The sequence below is a fragment of the Amphibalanus amphitrite genome, unplaced genomic scaffold, assembly GCF_019059575.1.
Source record: "Amphibalanus amphitrite isolate SeventyFive unplaced genomic scaffold, NRLGWU_Aamphi_draft 000653F_arrow, whole genome shotgun sequence".
NCBI classification, from domain to species: domain Eukaryota; kingdom Metazoa; phylum Arthropoda; class Thecostraca; order Balanomorpha; family Balanidae; genus Amphibalanus; species Amphibalanus amphitrite.
This window is the reverse complement of record NW_024882147.1, coordinates 217953-235254: the sequence shown is the minus strand read 5'-3', so window position 1 is coordinate 235254 and position 17302 is coordinate 217953. Positions and strand designations below refer to the sequence as shown.

Sequence of the window (17302 nt, the reverse complement as noted above, 5' to 3'; positions counted from 1 at the left end):
CAGTCCGGCAGTTCCCGACTCATGTAATCAGCATTAACATATTTTTTCACGTTCATTTTGGAAAAAGAAGTAGTCTTGGACATTTAAATTGTTTTTTAAAACCCATTGAAATTATTTAGATCGCAAAACTTTGTTTTACCTTTCCCAATCTATATCATTCCATTGTTTTGGTTCGCTCGCCCGCCCACATCGAAGAACACCCTACGCGGGTAAACAAGCAAGCCGCGTAGTTTGAGGCCACTAAAAAAGTAATGGCACTGGGCGGTGAGATAACATTCGTTTGATTTTTGATGGTGATATTGGTATCAGTCGGGCGCACTGTGGTATCTCCGATTCATTTATGGAGACGTTTCTATTATTGGAAACGTTTCCAATTTTGACTACTCTTCTGTTCCAAAAATGGAAACGCTCGTTCCATAAATAGAAACGCTAACATCTCTGTACATATTTTCTTGCTAAGGGTGGCTGGATTTGATGTATAACAACTGTTTTGCGTAAAACAAGCTCAGATACACCAAAAGCACTTGTCTTCTTGCATGGAAAGCTGTCGTATGCATTCAAATTCACGTCTTTAAAATGCTCCTGAATCGTATCCATTTATGGAGACTTAGTTTCCAAAAATGGAAACGCCGATGTTCCAAAAATAGAAACGCTGAAGTTCAAATGTGTGCAAACTTAGCTTAAATGTGTTTTTAAAATTCACATGCAACTAAAAATTTGATGTTTTGGGACTGGTTTAGCATCTCGGCTCTCGGCAGTTACCTTGGACGTCGGGTTCGATAATAATACATTACGCGCCGCGTAATGTATTATTATCTGTAATGTATTATGTAATGTAATTATTATGTAATGTAAATCTGTAATGTATTAATAATACAGATATCTGTAATGTATCTGTAATGTAATGTATTATTACATTCAAAAGTCAACTAAAACTAAGATTTCCCAGAAACTACTGGACAGATGTGATCCAAAGTGGGCAATACATAAAGCGTAGATATCATTTCAATATATAAAATTGATATCAATGTTACACATGAGCCAGAATGAATAAATTCATCGTAAGAATACAACAGTATTTGGAGTGACGACGGTGCAGACCTTATTTCCATCCTGCTTTTTATGTACTTGCACGGATATTTACATTGATCTGAGCCTACGATCATATTCAGCACATTTGAAATATCATAAAATGCCCACTTAAGTCTCCAAATAGGGCTTTGCAACAACTTTTATGCGATTTAATCAAAGATTGACGATCACCAGGCCGCTGATACACCGGAAAATGCAGCGTGAAAATGAATGAAAAACTGAAGTTCCCGGTGATGTGGTTGTTCCAATCAATGGGCCAGTCTTTCAGTAGTCTGGTAAAAACGTTATTTTTTGTTCAAAACATTCATAAATGTTGTTATTTTCGATTAGAAAAACGTGTGAATTTTTTATCACGTCAACATGTTATAAGCATCGCCTCGTTCGTCAACTTTCGGGTTTCTGATCGGAAAGTCGGAGATCAGGAACATAAACTAGAATGCTGGCTGTCGATTGGTGGCATCCTGCACATGCCAAATTGCACCAATCAATGCCCAGTTTGCTTTAAAGGTAGCGAGCTACACAGCGTCTCCATTTATGGAACGGACCGTTTCTATTTTTGGAAACGGCGTATCCATTTTTGGAACATTGTTCCAAAAATGGAAACGTTTCCATAAATGGATCGGAAATACCACAGTGTGCCCGACTGGTATCTTTTTTCGTTTTCTAGCTCAAGCTGCATAGGGGTTGGCGGCTGCTGGCTTGGCAGGTATGATATGAAATTACTCATGGGCGTAGGAACAGGTGAGCATGACCCATCAGTCATCAGTCTCTTTTCAGCCATTTATTTATTAATTATTTATTTTTTACTTTATTTTTGATTTAAATACAAAACTAAGAGCAAGAATATATATCCAATATTCCAATATTCAATATCCAATATTCATCAGTCTTCGATCAATAGAAACAGAGCGAGTTTAAAGTAATGATCTGGTCCAACAGTCCTGCCACTTTGACTTGGCCTGAAAATTCTGTGTACTTCTAAGGTAAGGTAAGGTAGACTGGGTGGCTACTGGTGACATGGGCTCAAGGCCAAGGCCATGGGCTCCTGCAATACCATAGGGGAATATGGGGAATATGAACAGAGCATTAGCAAGAGGACAACACTGACATTGAAATAAAGGCCAAATGAAGCTCCTTTGCCAAAGATAATGATTGCCTGCTGTGGAGATCAAGGGTAGTTAAAGCAGGTGTCACTCTTGTTTTTGCAACCGAGGAGAGGTGCTATACCCAGAGATGCTTCTTTATAACCAAACCAAAACTAATTGAACCTTCAACCTAATGCCTACAACCTACCATGTACCAGGATTACATATGGTGGCAATTCTGCCTACAAGTTGAAGCAGGGATTTTCTGATAGTCATGTTAAAAATAGCATACTGATGAGAACTACAGATGCTTCAGCTCAATTGATAGGCAGTGTGATAACCATATTCACTTCAAATCCTGTACACTCCTAGAAAGTGCACATAAATAGGAAGGTACTTAGCTAATTCAATCAATTATCCAGAATAACAGTTGCATTCAAGGTTAAATTGGTCATTTGTTTTTTACTGCTGTAATAGGCATAATCAGTGGCGGATCCAGGGGGGGGGGCAAAATGGGCATTTGCCCCCCCCCCCCCAAACGGCATGATTTTAACATTACGCCTATGGACGATGCATGGAAAGAATCGATAAATTTTTATGGTTTGCCCCCCCAAACCTCTGAGCTGGATCCGCCTCTGGGCATAATCAATAATGCACACTTTAAGTCTAGAAAGCAGAACTATTGCATATTTCATTTTTAATAATTGCATGACATGCATCATGGATGCATCAAGCCATGAATGCTTATTTCTTTTGTTAATACTTTCTGTTGCAGTTGCTTGCTCAAGACCCCACTAGTTTGTTAAGCTTTATTCTGGTGCAAGACAAAAAAGCAAAATGTTGCACTGCATCAACATCTAGTGATTTTGTCCCATGCTCAAATCCTTGCTGCAAAGCCAGCCACCCTGCACAGCAACCCTATATGTAGTAAAGTATCTGGCTGGCTGAGCTACTAGAATCATGGGCACTGGGTAAACTGAGTCAGGCATAAGGTGAACTGCAAAATAACACTCATATCTCCCCTCCCACTGGAAAATGCTGGTGATTCACATTCAGTCTTAATCAGTCTTAAAGGCAGGTGCCAGGCACTGGAGCAAATGCTAGATGGACCCTGGTTAAATACTGCAGTTTTCTGGAGACTGTGAAGTTGTGAGCACCAGGATGCTGATTGTTGACATGATGTCCCAAGTAAAATCCTCTGGCATTACCTGTCCAAAATGTAAAGCATCATCCCAGTTACCAGTGGGTTTGAGTCAACACCTGTCCATCACTAAAGCAAGATAATTCAATCTGACTCATTTCTCAAATAATTTGTGCCATTCCCACTCCCAGTTCTGAGCGCCTATAGGATGGCAAGATGACATCTCTCACACAACAGGGCTGCATCGATGAACGAGTGACAGACGGTCATTTTATCACGTGCAGGTCAGTATTCACGAGTTGGCCAGCGTACCCCTTTTCGACAGCGTTTGTCAAAAGTTGGCAGTCAGGGTCGTACTGAGCAGCAACAGGTGCCTCTTCTAGTCGAGCGTCGGTGTCGTTTACGTCGAGCTCGGCAGTGATGGCAATACACAGTACACACCTGTGTTGCCGATCCAACTAGCGGCGAAGGGGCCAGTGTCTCCAATCTTCATCCGAAGCTGGTGCTCTGAAGGTTAGGATTTTCTATAATATCCAGTGTCTTACTGTTCAAAATCGTCATAAGTGGCTGGCAATCGGTTTGTTTCTGGAACAGAGTTAAGTCACATAAGAGGAAATAACACTTGTGAGTTTCACTCCAAGCGCAATTTTGATAACAGTATACCGGGATTCTCGGCGTCGCTTAACCCGCGCCCGGCTGGGGGTCCTGGATTTCCACGCCCTGCTGGGGGGGGGGGTGTTTGAAACCCCCCCTTGTAACTCGGCTCCTGGGCCACGTAGCGATACGCGGAAGACGGCGTTCGAAAGAGCGTCAAAAATAATGACGAAATCACTTCGGTCAATTTTTTGGTCAGGTTAACCCTCGCCCCGTTGGGGGGGGCCATTTTGGCCCCCCTGTGGTTTTTCCTGAATAGCAAGAAAACGGCGGCGCGCAGCGCCGCGCGCCGCCAAATTTTCAGTACCTTCCCGGGCATCAATTTGACACCTTCACACCAAATTTCAAGTCTTAGGTCACCTTAGGTCAGGAGTTATTGAGGTCAAACTGAGGTCATGTTCGAGCAAAAATGAGCAAAAAACATGCAATCTTGAAACGCTCACGAAATCTACAGTTATCAAGCAATTTCAAAGTTCTTTATATGGTCTAGTAGACAAAAAACGGCGCTACAAAACTGCTATCTCGGATGTTCAAAATTTTTGGTTTTTGACCAAAAAATTCAAAAAATGATTTTTTTAGAAAAACTTTGAAAAAATCCAAAAATTTTCCGAATTTCGAAAAAAACCGGAAAATATGTGATAGTCCCAGCGCTCTTTTATATACATACCAAATTTCAGATCGATATCTCGTTTTTTGGCCAAGTTATAGCGAAAAAACTGTTCAAAAATGATGACGTCAAATTTTTGAACTCAATTTTTAGCAATTCTAGACCACGTACGGCAAAACAAAGACCACCATTGAACTCCCCGTGACGAGCTGCATCGATTCGATACCCATTTTATGCAAAAATATTAACTTTGAAATTTGACCTGATTTGACCTGACCTTGACCTGACCTTGACCAAAACGTGATCTAAGCTGGCCCCAAAGGCTGCCTGACCCATATAATCGCATTTGTCATGTAAAATGGACCATAAAACATGTATCACACGACACTTTCATATTGTGACCCCCCCCCCCCGTGACCTGACCTCTGTGACCTGACCTGGTATCAGTGACCTCAAATAGCAAAATATGTGTTTGAAGAACATTTCCCCATCAATGATTTTCAATGAAATGCATTTTACTCGATTTTACAACGCATTTCTTGAAGTGCCTGTAAACGGTGAAAATTGGACCTTTGACCTGACCTGTGACGTCATCGGTTTGACCTAGGTCAATAAAATTGGGTCACAAGGTAGTTCCCCGTTGGGGCTATCCAACGCCGTTTACCGCTTGTCGCTATGTTGCGTGGTTCTCGAGATCTTAGGGGGGGCCAAAATGCCCCCCCCCCCCCAACCGGGCGCGTTGCTCGGCAGAGCCCAACGGGGCGCGGGTTAAAGGTCAGGTCACCAGAGGTCATTGAAGGCAAAATTTCGCCGATTTCCAGGTCAAATATCGAAAATTTCCAAGAAGCCAACGCATAACTCGGGAACCAATAGAGCTACAGCGCCGCGGAAAAGCGCATTCGATAGCCCTATTAACGCCCTTTCTGAGTAATTCACTCAGATTTGACCTAACGTCAACGGTTTTGCCTGCAGTGCAGGGGGCAAAAACTGCAAAAATAGCCGATTTTTTTTGGAAACAGTTTTTCGGCAATAACTTTTGACCCAAGCCTTGTACGAGCTTACTTTTACCGGCATCGTGTTCTTCTCGTCAAGACGCATCGAATGAATTATAACTTGACCTTGAAAGGTCAACTTGAAAATTTGACCTCAGGTCAGGTCAAGGACCTGACCGGAAAGGGTCATGTTGCATATCAGTCGATCCGTATTGTCGAGCTGAACACATCTAAGGCGTTTTCATCGCTCTAGCATGTCTCTATCAAAAGTTATTTGCGAAAAACTGTTAGATACCATTCGTGACGTAAGATGACCTCAGGGCATAAACAAGGGTCACGGACACCATTTTCATGTTCAGTGTGTCTAAACCACTTGTAATTCAGTGTTTGGGAGTGTTTATAATGTCTTTCGTCCAAAAGAGGCGCATTTCAATTTTCTCCCATTGACTTATAATGGGGAGGTCGCAAAATTGACCTGACCTTAGGTCACCGATATCAAAATTCCGAGATATACATTTTATAGATACTGTTACCCTTATCAATCGCTGAAAGTTTCAAAGCGATCGGTCACTCGGTGTAGCTATGACAGACATTGAAACTTTTTATGAGGTGAGGTCACTTCAAGTGACCTGGTGACCTGACCTTGAATGACCTTGGTCTGAAATTTTCACAACATGTGTAGAATTGATGTATGATAAGGTGTACAAAAAACGGCGGCGCTCCGCGCCGCCGTTTTTGAGATATTCGCGAAAAACCACAAGGGGGGGGGGGGTGTTCAAACACCCCCCCCCCCCCCCAGCAGGGCGCGGGTTAAAAAGTGCGTTCCAACTTGGATTATTCGCAACTTGTCGTCCCGTTCACCCTCGGAATCAATACATATAATGACAGGGAGAGATGTGATACAGTCCGTCATGCTCAGCTGTTCCAATTTCCTGTGCAGTTATCAGCACGGAAAGTTCCGCTCGCGTGCTCGAGCAGAGACGGCACGCCGCGACGGAGGAGCCTCCCCATCAGATCCAGGTGGCGATTGCAGGAAGCGACGCCAAGCGCTCCTCTGTCGCCCTTTTCTGACTTTCCATAGATGATTTCCGACTCCGTCAGAGGCGGAGCCCACCTCTGGACGCTAGGATACGTCGCTGGAGCACAGCAACTACCAGACAGTAGTGTGGTAATGGCTCGATGGGAGAAGCCTCGTTCGTTAGTTGGGCGAGGGCCAATCGGTCTGTGTCACGCCATTCAGTAGTCGCTGCCCACGTCGCTGCCTATCTTCTGGGGGTGTCTGTCGGTTATCGTCACTGTCCTTGTCGCCGTCACGTTCATCGTCGACGTCGTTGTATTCATTGTCAGTGATTGACTTGCAGGAGAGTGGGCTTATGCAGAGGCCTAACCAGAACTTGGCATCTCGCGTTACTTTGTACTTTCAAGCAAATTTCAAAGAACTCACATTTTTCTTGGTTTCTTTCAGGCCATATTACCTCTTTAGCCATCCCAAAGCGAAAAAGAGAAAATGGAATGTTTGAAGGACCAGATCAGCATTCTACGAAGCCTTCTTCTTGTGGTAAGTAAAAGTGGTCAATCGTGATAAGTTCCGTCGTGACTTCACTTGGGCATTTCCGATCGAAACTTAACAGATAACCCAGCTGTGAGCTGACTGCCTGTATGTTTTCACCGGCACATCTCCGACCAATGTGACGCCACTCCCTGTATCTCTCCAGCCGACCGGGTGTGTGCCTCCCGCCGTGTTTCTGTACGGCCACCCGAGCACGGGAAAGACGACAGCGCTGACAGCCGTGCTGTCCGAGTTTAGCGGTCCGCAGGCAGTGGTCAGCTGTGTCGAGTGCTACACGCCGCTACTGCTGTACCAACTCGTCCTGCGACAGCTGTCAGGTGAGGAACACGGTCAGCTGGGAGTCCAGCGGGTGCAGAGGGTCGGGGGACAACTCAGGCTAGATGCTGACTTTGTTACGAGTCAATGCGACACGAGAGGGGGGGGGAGGGGGTCAATTGGCCGGGAGGAGAGCGGACCAGGCGGCCCGGCCTGGAAATGTTTCGGTTTGGAAAATTGCCGCCGAATGTAATACATGTGAGCATTTAGCTCGCTTTTTCGAAACATTTGGTGCTTACAGCCATATGATTTAAGTTGCCGTTGTTATGTGCTTTCTCAGCTACCGTCTTTAATCAGTCTTGTTTTAGAATCTGCGTGGTTATTGGAGCTTGAATGACTGGATCTCAGTCTGAACAAACGTTTTCGTCCTGGTTTGTCTCGTTTACTTTATCGTCAGGATTTTCACGTGCGATAAATACAAGCGTAACAAAGTGCCAAATCGGTACCTACACAATTTATTTCGTATTCCGCACATTCATCCACCATCGCACTTCACACTTGCACCAAGAACACATCGATATCAAATAGCCAGAGGATGGCCCGCGCACCTGCCACACAGAGCACCACACGGGCCGGCATAGTGCCGAGCACGCAGCGTTTGAACTCTGAGAGCGCGCACGAGAGCCGGCCGGCCTGCAGCTCCGAGTCGCAGCTATCCGTGTCGTCACAGCCGCCGCCTCCTCCGCTGGGTCCGGGCCACAGCCAGTCCGGCCAGCGGCCGGCAGGAGTGCACGGGTCCACCGGCTCTGGCTCGCACGGGTCGCGTGCACAGCAGTCGCAGCAGCCGCCCGGGCACAGACAGGCGCCGCGCCGACTCCGTTTCCGACACCGGCCCATGGCTGGCTGCAGGTGCTGGCTGGTGGTTGACGACTAGAGGTTTCTTGGCGGCGGTGAAAGCAGGGATTATGTTGTGTAGGCTGCTGGAGATAGACTTGTCGTATTTTTTTCCGTTGAGTGCTTGAATGACGTGGAATCCTCGGTGCTGATCTTCACCTGCCGTTCTTTTTTAGAATTTCCAAATTAATTTTTTTAATCGTTTCGTTTCGAACATATCTTTGCTCTCATCGCGGCCTTGCTCATCGCCGTCGCGCAGATTTTGGAACTCAGCTAATGAATTTTTAACACAATATACAGTGCGTGACTTTTCGTCTTGACGTCTCCTACGTTAGACTCGGATATTCATGAACATGATTGGCCTTGACACTGGACGCTAGTTCGCACCAGGCTTAGTGCGCGAGCTGAAAGGCGTCAGCTGATCTCGCATTTAAGGAATGTGTTTTTGGTTAAGCGTGCATGACGCTCGTAGTGTGCGTGCATTCGTTATGGATGCTATACTTGAATTTTGGAAATCGAACCAGCAGTCTCGGAGATAAGGAGGTTTTGCGTCACTTGCGTTATTGAATGTACCTACCCTTTTGCAGTCTCCATAACCGCAGGTTGTTTGAAAAGACAAACACTATTCGTTAGAATTGTGTTTTTCTATTGAAAAACAACCGGAGCGGTCCGTCTCCGGGCTATGTTTTGCAAGTCTGGCCGCGAATCGATAGAATTGTGTTTTTCTATTGAAAAACAACCGGAGCGGTCCGTCTCCGGGCTATGTTTTGCAAGTCTGGCCGCGAATCGAGACATTTTGGGTGGGGCCTAAACGTGCATTGCGATTTTCGTAAAAAGTTCAGTGTATGGGCTCTCGGGGGCGATCTACCTGATGGCACCGGTCGCTACTCGCTTAAAACCTCGTGGCACGTGGCACGTGCGATTCCATTTTTCCCATAGTAAGTCAATGGGGGTTTGGGACACTTTTTGCGCAATCGCGAATAGCGGGAAAACGAGCCAAGGAAGGGGTGGTTTTCATCCCAGCATTTTATGGCAAACACGTTTGGGTACACGCTAGTGTGCGCCGTATACCCCTCAGAACTTCGTAACGTGTCTTTGCACGAGGTCAAAGTTGAACTTTTTTCGCTCCCCATGTTAAGTCAATGGGCGTTTTTGCAGAGACTTTTTCATTCGCTCATTGTACAAAATTATATGATACGATTTTGTTTAAACTTTCTGGACTTGTTGAGAAAAGACCATAGAACATGTTGTTATGCTTCTTTAAGCTGTGCAAATTCGTTTGTTCTTTTTAGGCTCGTTTAAAAATGAAAAATTTTAACATGGAAAGTGAATGGGAGCGTCTTTGCTGCTTAATAACTTTTTACAGTTGAGATATATTTAAGTGAAAAGTTGATAGGTTATACAACTTTTGATGCTCTTTCCAATGATATATACAACTTTATTGCACGTGGTGCCGTTTTTGAGAAATATAGTAAAAAAGCACGACATTACCGAGATTTGAGCTCAGACCTATATCGTTACGGTGTCAGGCGGACACGAGGACAGGTGGCGCCGCCGCCGCCCGCATAGCGGCGGGAATGTGAACTAACCTGTTTACCAGAGGGGTGTTCACGGGCACCGCACACTGCTGCGTGCGCTGTGTGCGGTGCGTCCAGCAGGCGTGGGGGTAGGGGATGGGTAGGCGGTTCTGACGTCACGGCTGCGTGCGGTGGACGGTCCGCTGTGGCCAGTCCCGACCGGCCACAGCGATCGCTGTGTGCGGTGACGGATGGCTGACGTAGGGACGCAGTGGGCGGAGCTTGGAGGCTGTGTGCGGTCCGACCGCACACAGGGCCCGTGAACAGCCCTCTGATCTATGGTATGGTACCATCGGGGGACCGGCCGCCGTCGGCACCATTTCGGGACTTTGCATCGCAATAAAAGGCTTATTTACAATTGAAAATGGACTAGCGAGAGTCGTTATGGAATCAGAATTTGATGCTCTACAAAACTAGGCTATTTTCATTGTGATGGCATCACAGACTACACCGCTAAACCCAATAAAGCAGATTTATGTCGCGTCATCGATGATTACATATAATGTTTCTTTGATATATATGTAGTCGGGTCTTTCAGCTGCGTCCCTCCCCTCCCTCGCCGCGCCGGCGGGTCGGCCATCCGCGGCTTGCCGCCCGCCGGCTGCTGGCCGGTCAGCTGGCCGGTCAGCTGGTCGCCCGCGGCTGTCGGTGCAGTGCGGGATGCCTACTTGCGGGGGGCCGTCGTGGCGGCGGCCCGGGTGGACTGGGCGAGCAGTGAGTTGGGGAGCGCTGCGCTGTCGGTGCTCTAGTTTGTATTGCGTTCGCATGATACGGCTTGAGCCAATACAGAGTGAACTGATTGAGCTGAGCAAGTCTTTATATACATTGAAAAGTAAAGCACTTTTTACTGCATCTACGGTGAGATGCTAGATAAAATTTATGGTCTAATGGTACCCATTACTTAACAATTAAGTGAATCATTTCGTCGCTAAACTCTCGTAAATTCGTATGTCCGCCTCACTATGGAGTTTGGACCGTAACGTATGGCCTTTGCTCAGACAGTATACGAACAGGTGACGGGGATACCTCCCATAGAAGGATGCGACACGATTTTACTGCTAAATAGCGGCCGGCCGCCGTGGGGACGTTTTTGTACGACTTATATCTCGGCAACCACTGGGCTGATACACGTGCGGTTTTTTGTGTGGGGTAGCTTTTTCCCTTCTTTCACATAGTGTGCTACTCTCGATGCATATGGGTGACCCCTAACGCACGTTCCACGTGCAAAGCCAAGAGGTGCCTGTTTTGTAATAAGCGCAATAGCTCGCGGTAATTACTGGGCCGATTGCGCTAAAACTTGGCATGGAGGTAGACACTTTCCAGGCGATGCATTTCCATGTGTCTTGGTAGGGGTGCAACTGCACGTGCGCACGTGCAGGGTGACGCTTCCAGATCTCGAGAACGGCTGGACCGATTGTGTTCAAATTTGGCATAACGCTTGATACCGATCAGTAGGTTGCAGTCATTTAGTATGTATTTCCATGTGCCACGATTGGGGTGCAACTGCACGTGCGCACGTGCAGGGTGACGCTTCCAGATCTCGAGAACGGCCGGGCCGATTGAGTTCAAATTTGGTACACCGCTAGAGACCGATTAGTAGGGTGCCGACTGCCGTGCGCAAGTCAGTTTGGACCCATCTTGCACGTGCGCACGTGCAGGGTGACGCTTCCAGATCTCAAGAACGGCTGGACCGATTGCACTCAAATTCGGCAAACATCTAGAGATCGATCAGTAGGGTGCCGTGCACAAGTCAGTTAGTATGTATTTCCATGTGTCAAGGTTGAGATGCAACTGCACGTGCGCACGTGGAGGGGTCGTTTCAAGATCTTGAAAACGGCTGGGCCGATTGAGCTCGAATTTGGTACACCGCTAGAGACCGGCGAATAGGGTCCCATGCACAATGCAATTGGACACAGCTTGCACGTGCGCACGTGCAGGGTGACGCTTCCAGATCTCGAAAATGGCCCAGCCGATTACACTCAAATTTGGCACACCGCTATAGATCAGCGAGTAGGGTGCCGTGCACGTCAGTTTGTAGCACACCGACTCCGGTCTACACGTGCAAGGCTCATCCTCTCGTTTGGCGGCGGGCGTTTTTGCTGCGTTTACAAAGGTGCTTGCTCAAACAACCTGCGGTCCCGCGATGCGGAGCCCAGCATCGCAGATGCTGGTACCGTGGTACTACTGTTGTGTGTTCTGTTGCAGTCTCCATACCGTGGTGCTTCATACGATGGTGCTACTGTTGTGTGTTCTGGTGCAGTCTCCATACCGTGGTACTACTGTTGTGTGTTCTGTTACAGTCTTCAGTCTGTTGTGTTACTGTTGTGTGTTCTGTTGCAGTCTCCATACCGTGGTGCTTCATACGATGGTGCTACTGTTGTGTGTTCTGGTGCAGTCTCCGTACCGAGGTGCTACTGTTGTGTTTTGTGTTGCAGTCCCCATATTTATTAGTGCTACTGCTGTGTGTGCTGTTGCAGTCTCCATTCCGTGGTGTTACTGTTCTGTGTACTGTTGCAGTCTCCATTCCGTGGTGTTACTGCTCTGTGTACTGTTGCAGTCTTCATGCGGTGGTGTTACTGTTCTAGTATACTGTTGCAGTTTCCATGCCGTGGTGTTACTGTTCTGTGTACTGTTGCAGTCTCCATTTCGTGGTGTTACTGTTCTGTGTACTGTTGCAGTTTTCATACGGTGGTGTTACGGTTGTGTGTACCGTTACAGTCTCCTTACAATGGTGCTACTACTGTGTGTTCTGTTGCAGTCTCCTACCGTGGTGTTTCTATGGTGTGTTTTGCTGGAATGTGATACTCTGTCATGGTATTGGTTGCCAAGAAGCGTATGCCGTTGTCATGCCATCGCTGCGTTTCGGTTGTTGTATACAAGATATAACATTTGTTATACTGCTTTCATATCTCTTGCAGACACAGAGAGAAAATGTGATGGAATCAGCAGCTTCGTGACTGCCTTGCAAGACATCGGCAGTGAACGTCCCGACGAGAATATAGCTATCGTGAGTGACTGAAAGCAGTTATAATGGCTGCATAAACGCGCTTTTGCGGCTGGATAGATGGCACACGAACTTGTAGTTCGCTCTGAGACATTAGTTGAAAGGCGATTTGAACGGCACATATCGATGTCTCGCAGGTCAGTGTGCTGCACTGTGGCTTTGTGATGTTTTGTAACAATCTGTAACCCACCCGTGACGATGTGACTGTTGTGACGGTGTGCTGTTACGTTACGATGCGTTCAGCTAAATTACTATGGACGTTTTGGGAGACGTGTGAATCTTCTGTCCAACGACGCTGTGAAGTTTTGTGACAGCTAGCTGTCCGCCTGTGACGCTATGTGTTGTCTTGCCAGCTGGTTGCGATTGTCTGCCGTTTTGTAACGCCGAAATTTGTTCTGTGTCTGTGACACTATTTTACGGCACCATCGAACCTTTGCGCACTGGGTGTTCACTGTCCCGTCAGGTGCTGGAGGGTGCCGAGAGGCTCCGTGACCTGGACGAGGGCGTGCTCTCGTCCCTGCTGCGACTACAGGAGCTCACCGGTCGCCCCGTCTGTCTCCTACTCACCTCAAACCTGGTGTGGGATAAGTTCCAGACGCCGGGCGGTCTGCCGCAGCCACTGCTCGTCCATTTCCCGCAGTATAGCCGCGGTGAGACACGAGAGGGCAGAGGGACGAAGGGCAGAGGAGGTGTGTCGAACAGGCTGTGGCTGCATCACACAGACCAGCGATACTGCGGGAACTCAACCTGTGTTGTGGAAGCTGATATGCTGGTTATAAAAAATGTGTCTGTTAAGATTTAAGAACTAGCTTTATAGTTCTTTATTTTGATTGGCACGGTATTTGCTATTTAACGCTAGATGTGCGTCACTGACTCACTCTAATTTAAAGGGACAGTATCACCATTTTGATGAAATTTGATATTGCATAGGCCCCACCTTTCTGGTCCGGGAACTGAAGACCGATCCTCGAAGCTCCACACCGTTATCCCGCTATCGCCGCTCAAAGTACGAAAGGTGTAGGGTAAGGGCGGGTAAGAGTACGCGGGCGATAAGAGTACGCATCAGCTGTTTCGGTTGCTTAGCAACGCGGGTTTGTCGAGTTCATGAAGTGACATGAAGCCGCCAGTGCGTGCTTGTCACCAACGGAACGTGGGCGTTGAGCGGCGACGCTGTTGAGTTTAAGGCGATGAATATTATTTTGGAGCGTTATGATATTATTTTGGTATGGTACAATAATTTTGATACTTGGCAGTTGAGATAAGATACATTTCCGTGATTGTTGTGGGAAACTTGTGAGGTTATCTGGGGAAATACCGTGCAGTACAATATTCTGTTTGCGAAGTTTTGCTCAACGTTTCGGGGTTGTTTTGTGAGCGAATTGCATGTACGGTAAGAGGACGCACTGTTCAGGAGGGTAAGAGTACGCAGAATTATACATTAAATCGAATATACAGAAATATAAAATTATTAATCTATCGCTCAATGACGTTTGTTTTGTAGGTATATCATCAATGGAGCACTGTGATGCAGATGCGTACCCGAAATTCTTCCAAATACGAGTTATTCTCCCTTTTGATTATGCATTTTTTTCAGAAACACACGACATGATTATTTCCTGATTTATGACTTGACTGACTTGAAAGATTTATTTTATGTTTTTCTTTTTGGATACTAGAATTAACTTAAATGCCTTCTGAGTTTGAAGTTAAGCATTTGGACAGTACAAGCTGCATAGGTGTGTGTTCATAATCTTGCGTACTCCACCCGCCTGGCGTGCGTACTCTTACACACCCCATATGGTAAGAGTACGCAACTGCAGCGGTTCAGAAAATGTCAGGTTTAGACCGCTTCCATTTACGCTGAAGGATCGTTGCCCCATGGGTTGATGGCTAATTCAATGAGGTTTAATATTCCCTATTTGCGATTTCTTTCTTTCAAATATTAGACAAATGAGAGCAAGAAATCCACTAAGTGCGTACTCTTATACGACTTCACCCTACTACACTTTGAATCGTGCTTCACTATCTTCACTGTTTAAATGTTTGCGCCGTTTTGAATTGACCGCCAGTAATAAAACTTTTACCCTGGTCATTTCATCAAATTTTATAAAGCCAAAACGTTTTTCGCACTTATTCATCACCGTTAAATTCATTAAAAAGTCGTAGGCAATTTCCGCTGTTTCCTTCGGATTCTAGCGGCTCAACAAAGGAATTCCTCCAGCTTGAATCACAATCTCCCTCCAATGTATGACGTTTATCACGTGATTGTCACGTGATATTTTATCCCATTGTCAATTGCCACGTCCAATTGTCACTCCCTCCAATTGTCACGTGATATTTTTATAGGCAATACCTAAGGCTACCTCTCCCTAAGGACAACTCAATCAGAAGAACGACCGCGTAAGCGTAGCGTCAATAATGTATTATCTGCGCCAGTTCTGTAGTAATTTTGCATGCTTCCAAACTGGCGGCCATGCCTGTATAGTGGTGGTTCGCTCATGAAAATGAATCATGAAAATGAAATGTGGTTGCAATATTTTTCACCAAGTTCGGTCCTCAAACTATGTTTTTCTGATTCAGAAAAATAAGAAATGCTAGTAAAAAAAAATCAGCTCCATACATTGATTTTTTTTCGATGATACTGTCCCTTTAACTGAATTATTTGTGCGTATTATTGTTCCACTTGCCAGGTCCGCAACATGTTGCACCGCCGTGACTGATAGTTGTGTTTTCTGCCGACAGAGGCGCTGCAGTCGATCCTGGCGCTGGACCGGCCGTCAGACGTGGGCGAGCAGTTCTACTCGGGCTACCTGAACCTCATCCTGTCCGTGTTCGTGGTGCCGTGCCGCAACGTGCGCGAGCTGCGCCACCTGGCGCGCGCCAGCCTGGCGCACTACCGGGCGCCAGTGCTGTCTGGCGAGGTGGCGCCCACCGACCTCCGCCGACTCTGGCGGCACGTGGAGCCGCACCTGCGCGCGGCGCTGCGCTCAGTGTACCTGCGCGAGGCAGACAGCGCTCAGTGGCTGCGCACTCAGACCCAGTTACCCGAGGCGGCCGTCCAGCCGAGCTCGCACGACCGGCCGGGGATACTGGACGCCGCCGACCACCAGCGACTCAACACGGAGCTACCGTTCTACTCGAAATTCCTCCTGATTGCCGCTTACCTGGCCTCGTACAACCCGGCCAAGTCGGATCGGCGATTCTTTGTCAAACGCACCGGGAAGGGCGCTGGCCGACTGAAGGCTCGTCCGGCCGCCGGCGCGCGCGTGTCGGCTCTTCTGACAGGACCGAGAGCGTTCCCTCTAGACAGACTGCTGGCTATCTTCTATGTGATAGTGGAGGACCGGGTAGCGCCTACAGCCAGTATCTACTCTCAGGTGTCATCGCTGGTCACCCTGCGCATGCTCACAAGACTCGGTGGGAGCGACAATCTGGACTCAGCCAAGTACAAGTGTCTAGTGAACTTCGACACGGTCAAGTCGATCGCCAAGACGGTGAATTTCGAGGTGGAGCGGTACCTGTATGACTTTGTTTAAATCTTTGTCTCAAAAGTACGACTTTGATGTTTGTCTTGGTGTGGTATTCAGTGCCAGTGCTTCGGAAGTGACATGTGACATGACATGTGAAGTGACATGACAAGTGTGTCAATTTTCCAATAGCGCGCTGTCTCAGGACTCATTTTTCCGTCCTGGGCTTCGCCGCAATGTTGTGTTGTGTCGCGATATCGTGGTGGCTGACGGGTTGTGATCTCGTGTTTGAGCTGCATGGGTGCGCCCTGTGGTACTGCTGATGCCATACGGTCTGATTTGCCTCATCATGTTTCGGCATCTATTTCTCATTACCTCACGATTGTCGGACGCGTCTCACAATGCTGAAATCGATTGCTAACTAGACAGTGGAGTGAGAGTGATGTTCCTTTGGTCCCTTCGCTGTGATCCTGATGTCTGGCTATCGTTGAAGTACAACAGTCAGTATTTCTTGCCCAGCTGTGCTATCTCGGATGTTTGCGAGTCCTTTGGAGCGACACAAGCGCGTTGCCCAATATTTATCGCACGATGAACTTGCGCTGTGCGTGCCTAAGTGTTTGCCGTGGGCCCAGAAATGGCATTATCTGACAAATACAAACGCCTTTTTTACTTTGTTCATGCGAGAAACGTCTTGGGTATTCCCATCTACACTGACAACGGTTGCATTGCGGCGGGAAGGCAGAGTGCCAGTAGGGGACAAAGTGGGGCGCTAGGATGGCGGCACAGACGTTCAAAAAACTGGATCTCTGACTGAAACCTCTGCCCTGTCCCGTAGCTCAGTCGGTAGAGCGTTGAACTCCGCGTGGTGAGAGCACGCGTTCCCGGTTACATAAGTCCGGCTGCGAAACACGACGGGCGCTTGACGTTTATCAGCTTCCTGACGGGTATTGCTGCGGTAGGTGGC

General features: G+C 47.3%; 1 protein-coding gene across 6 annotated transcripts; it reads left to right on the top strand.

Moving 5' to 3' along the window:
- Window positions 1–266: 266 nt before the first annotated feature.
- LOC122364043 (origin recognition complex subunit 5-like) lies at window positions 267–17007 on the top strand. Of its 6 annotated transcripts, none has more exons than XM_043334066.1 (7): window positions 267–302; window positions 1739–1798; window positions 7037–7129; window positions 7287–7458; window positions 12786–12874; window positions 13335–13521; window positions 15614–17007. In XM_043334066.1, the coding sequence occupies exons 3-7, from the start codon at window positions 7079–7081 to the stop codon at window positions 16405–16407; spliced, it is 1293 nt and encodes a 430-aa protein (XP_043190001.1). In that variant the 5' UTR covers window positions 267–302; window positions 1739–1798; window positions 7037–7078; the 3' UTR covers window positions 16408–17007. The 6 variants fall into 6 exon arrangements, with proteins under 6 accessions (XP_043190001.1, XP_043190006.1, XP_043190002.1 ...); XM_043334071.1 differs by having other exon boundaries at window positions 283–302; window positions 1760–1833; XM_043334067.1 differs by having other exon boundaries at window positions 284–302; window positions 1760–1798.
- The last annotated feature ends 295 nt before the right edge of the window (window positions 17008–17302 follow it).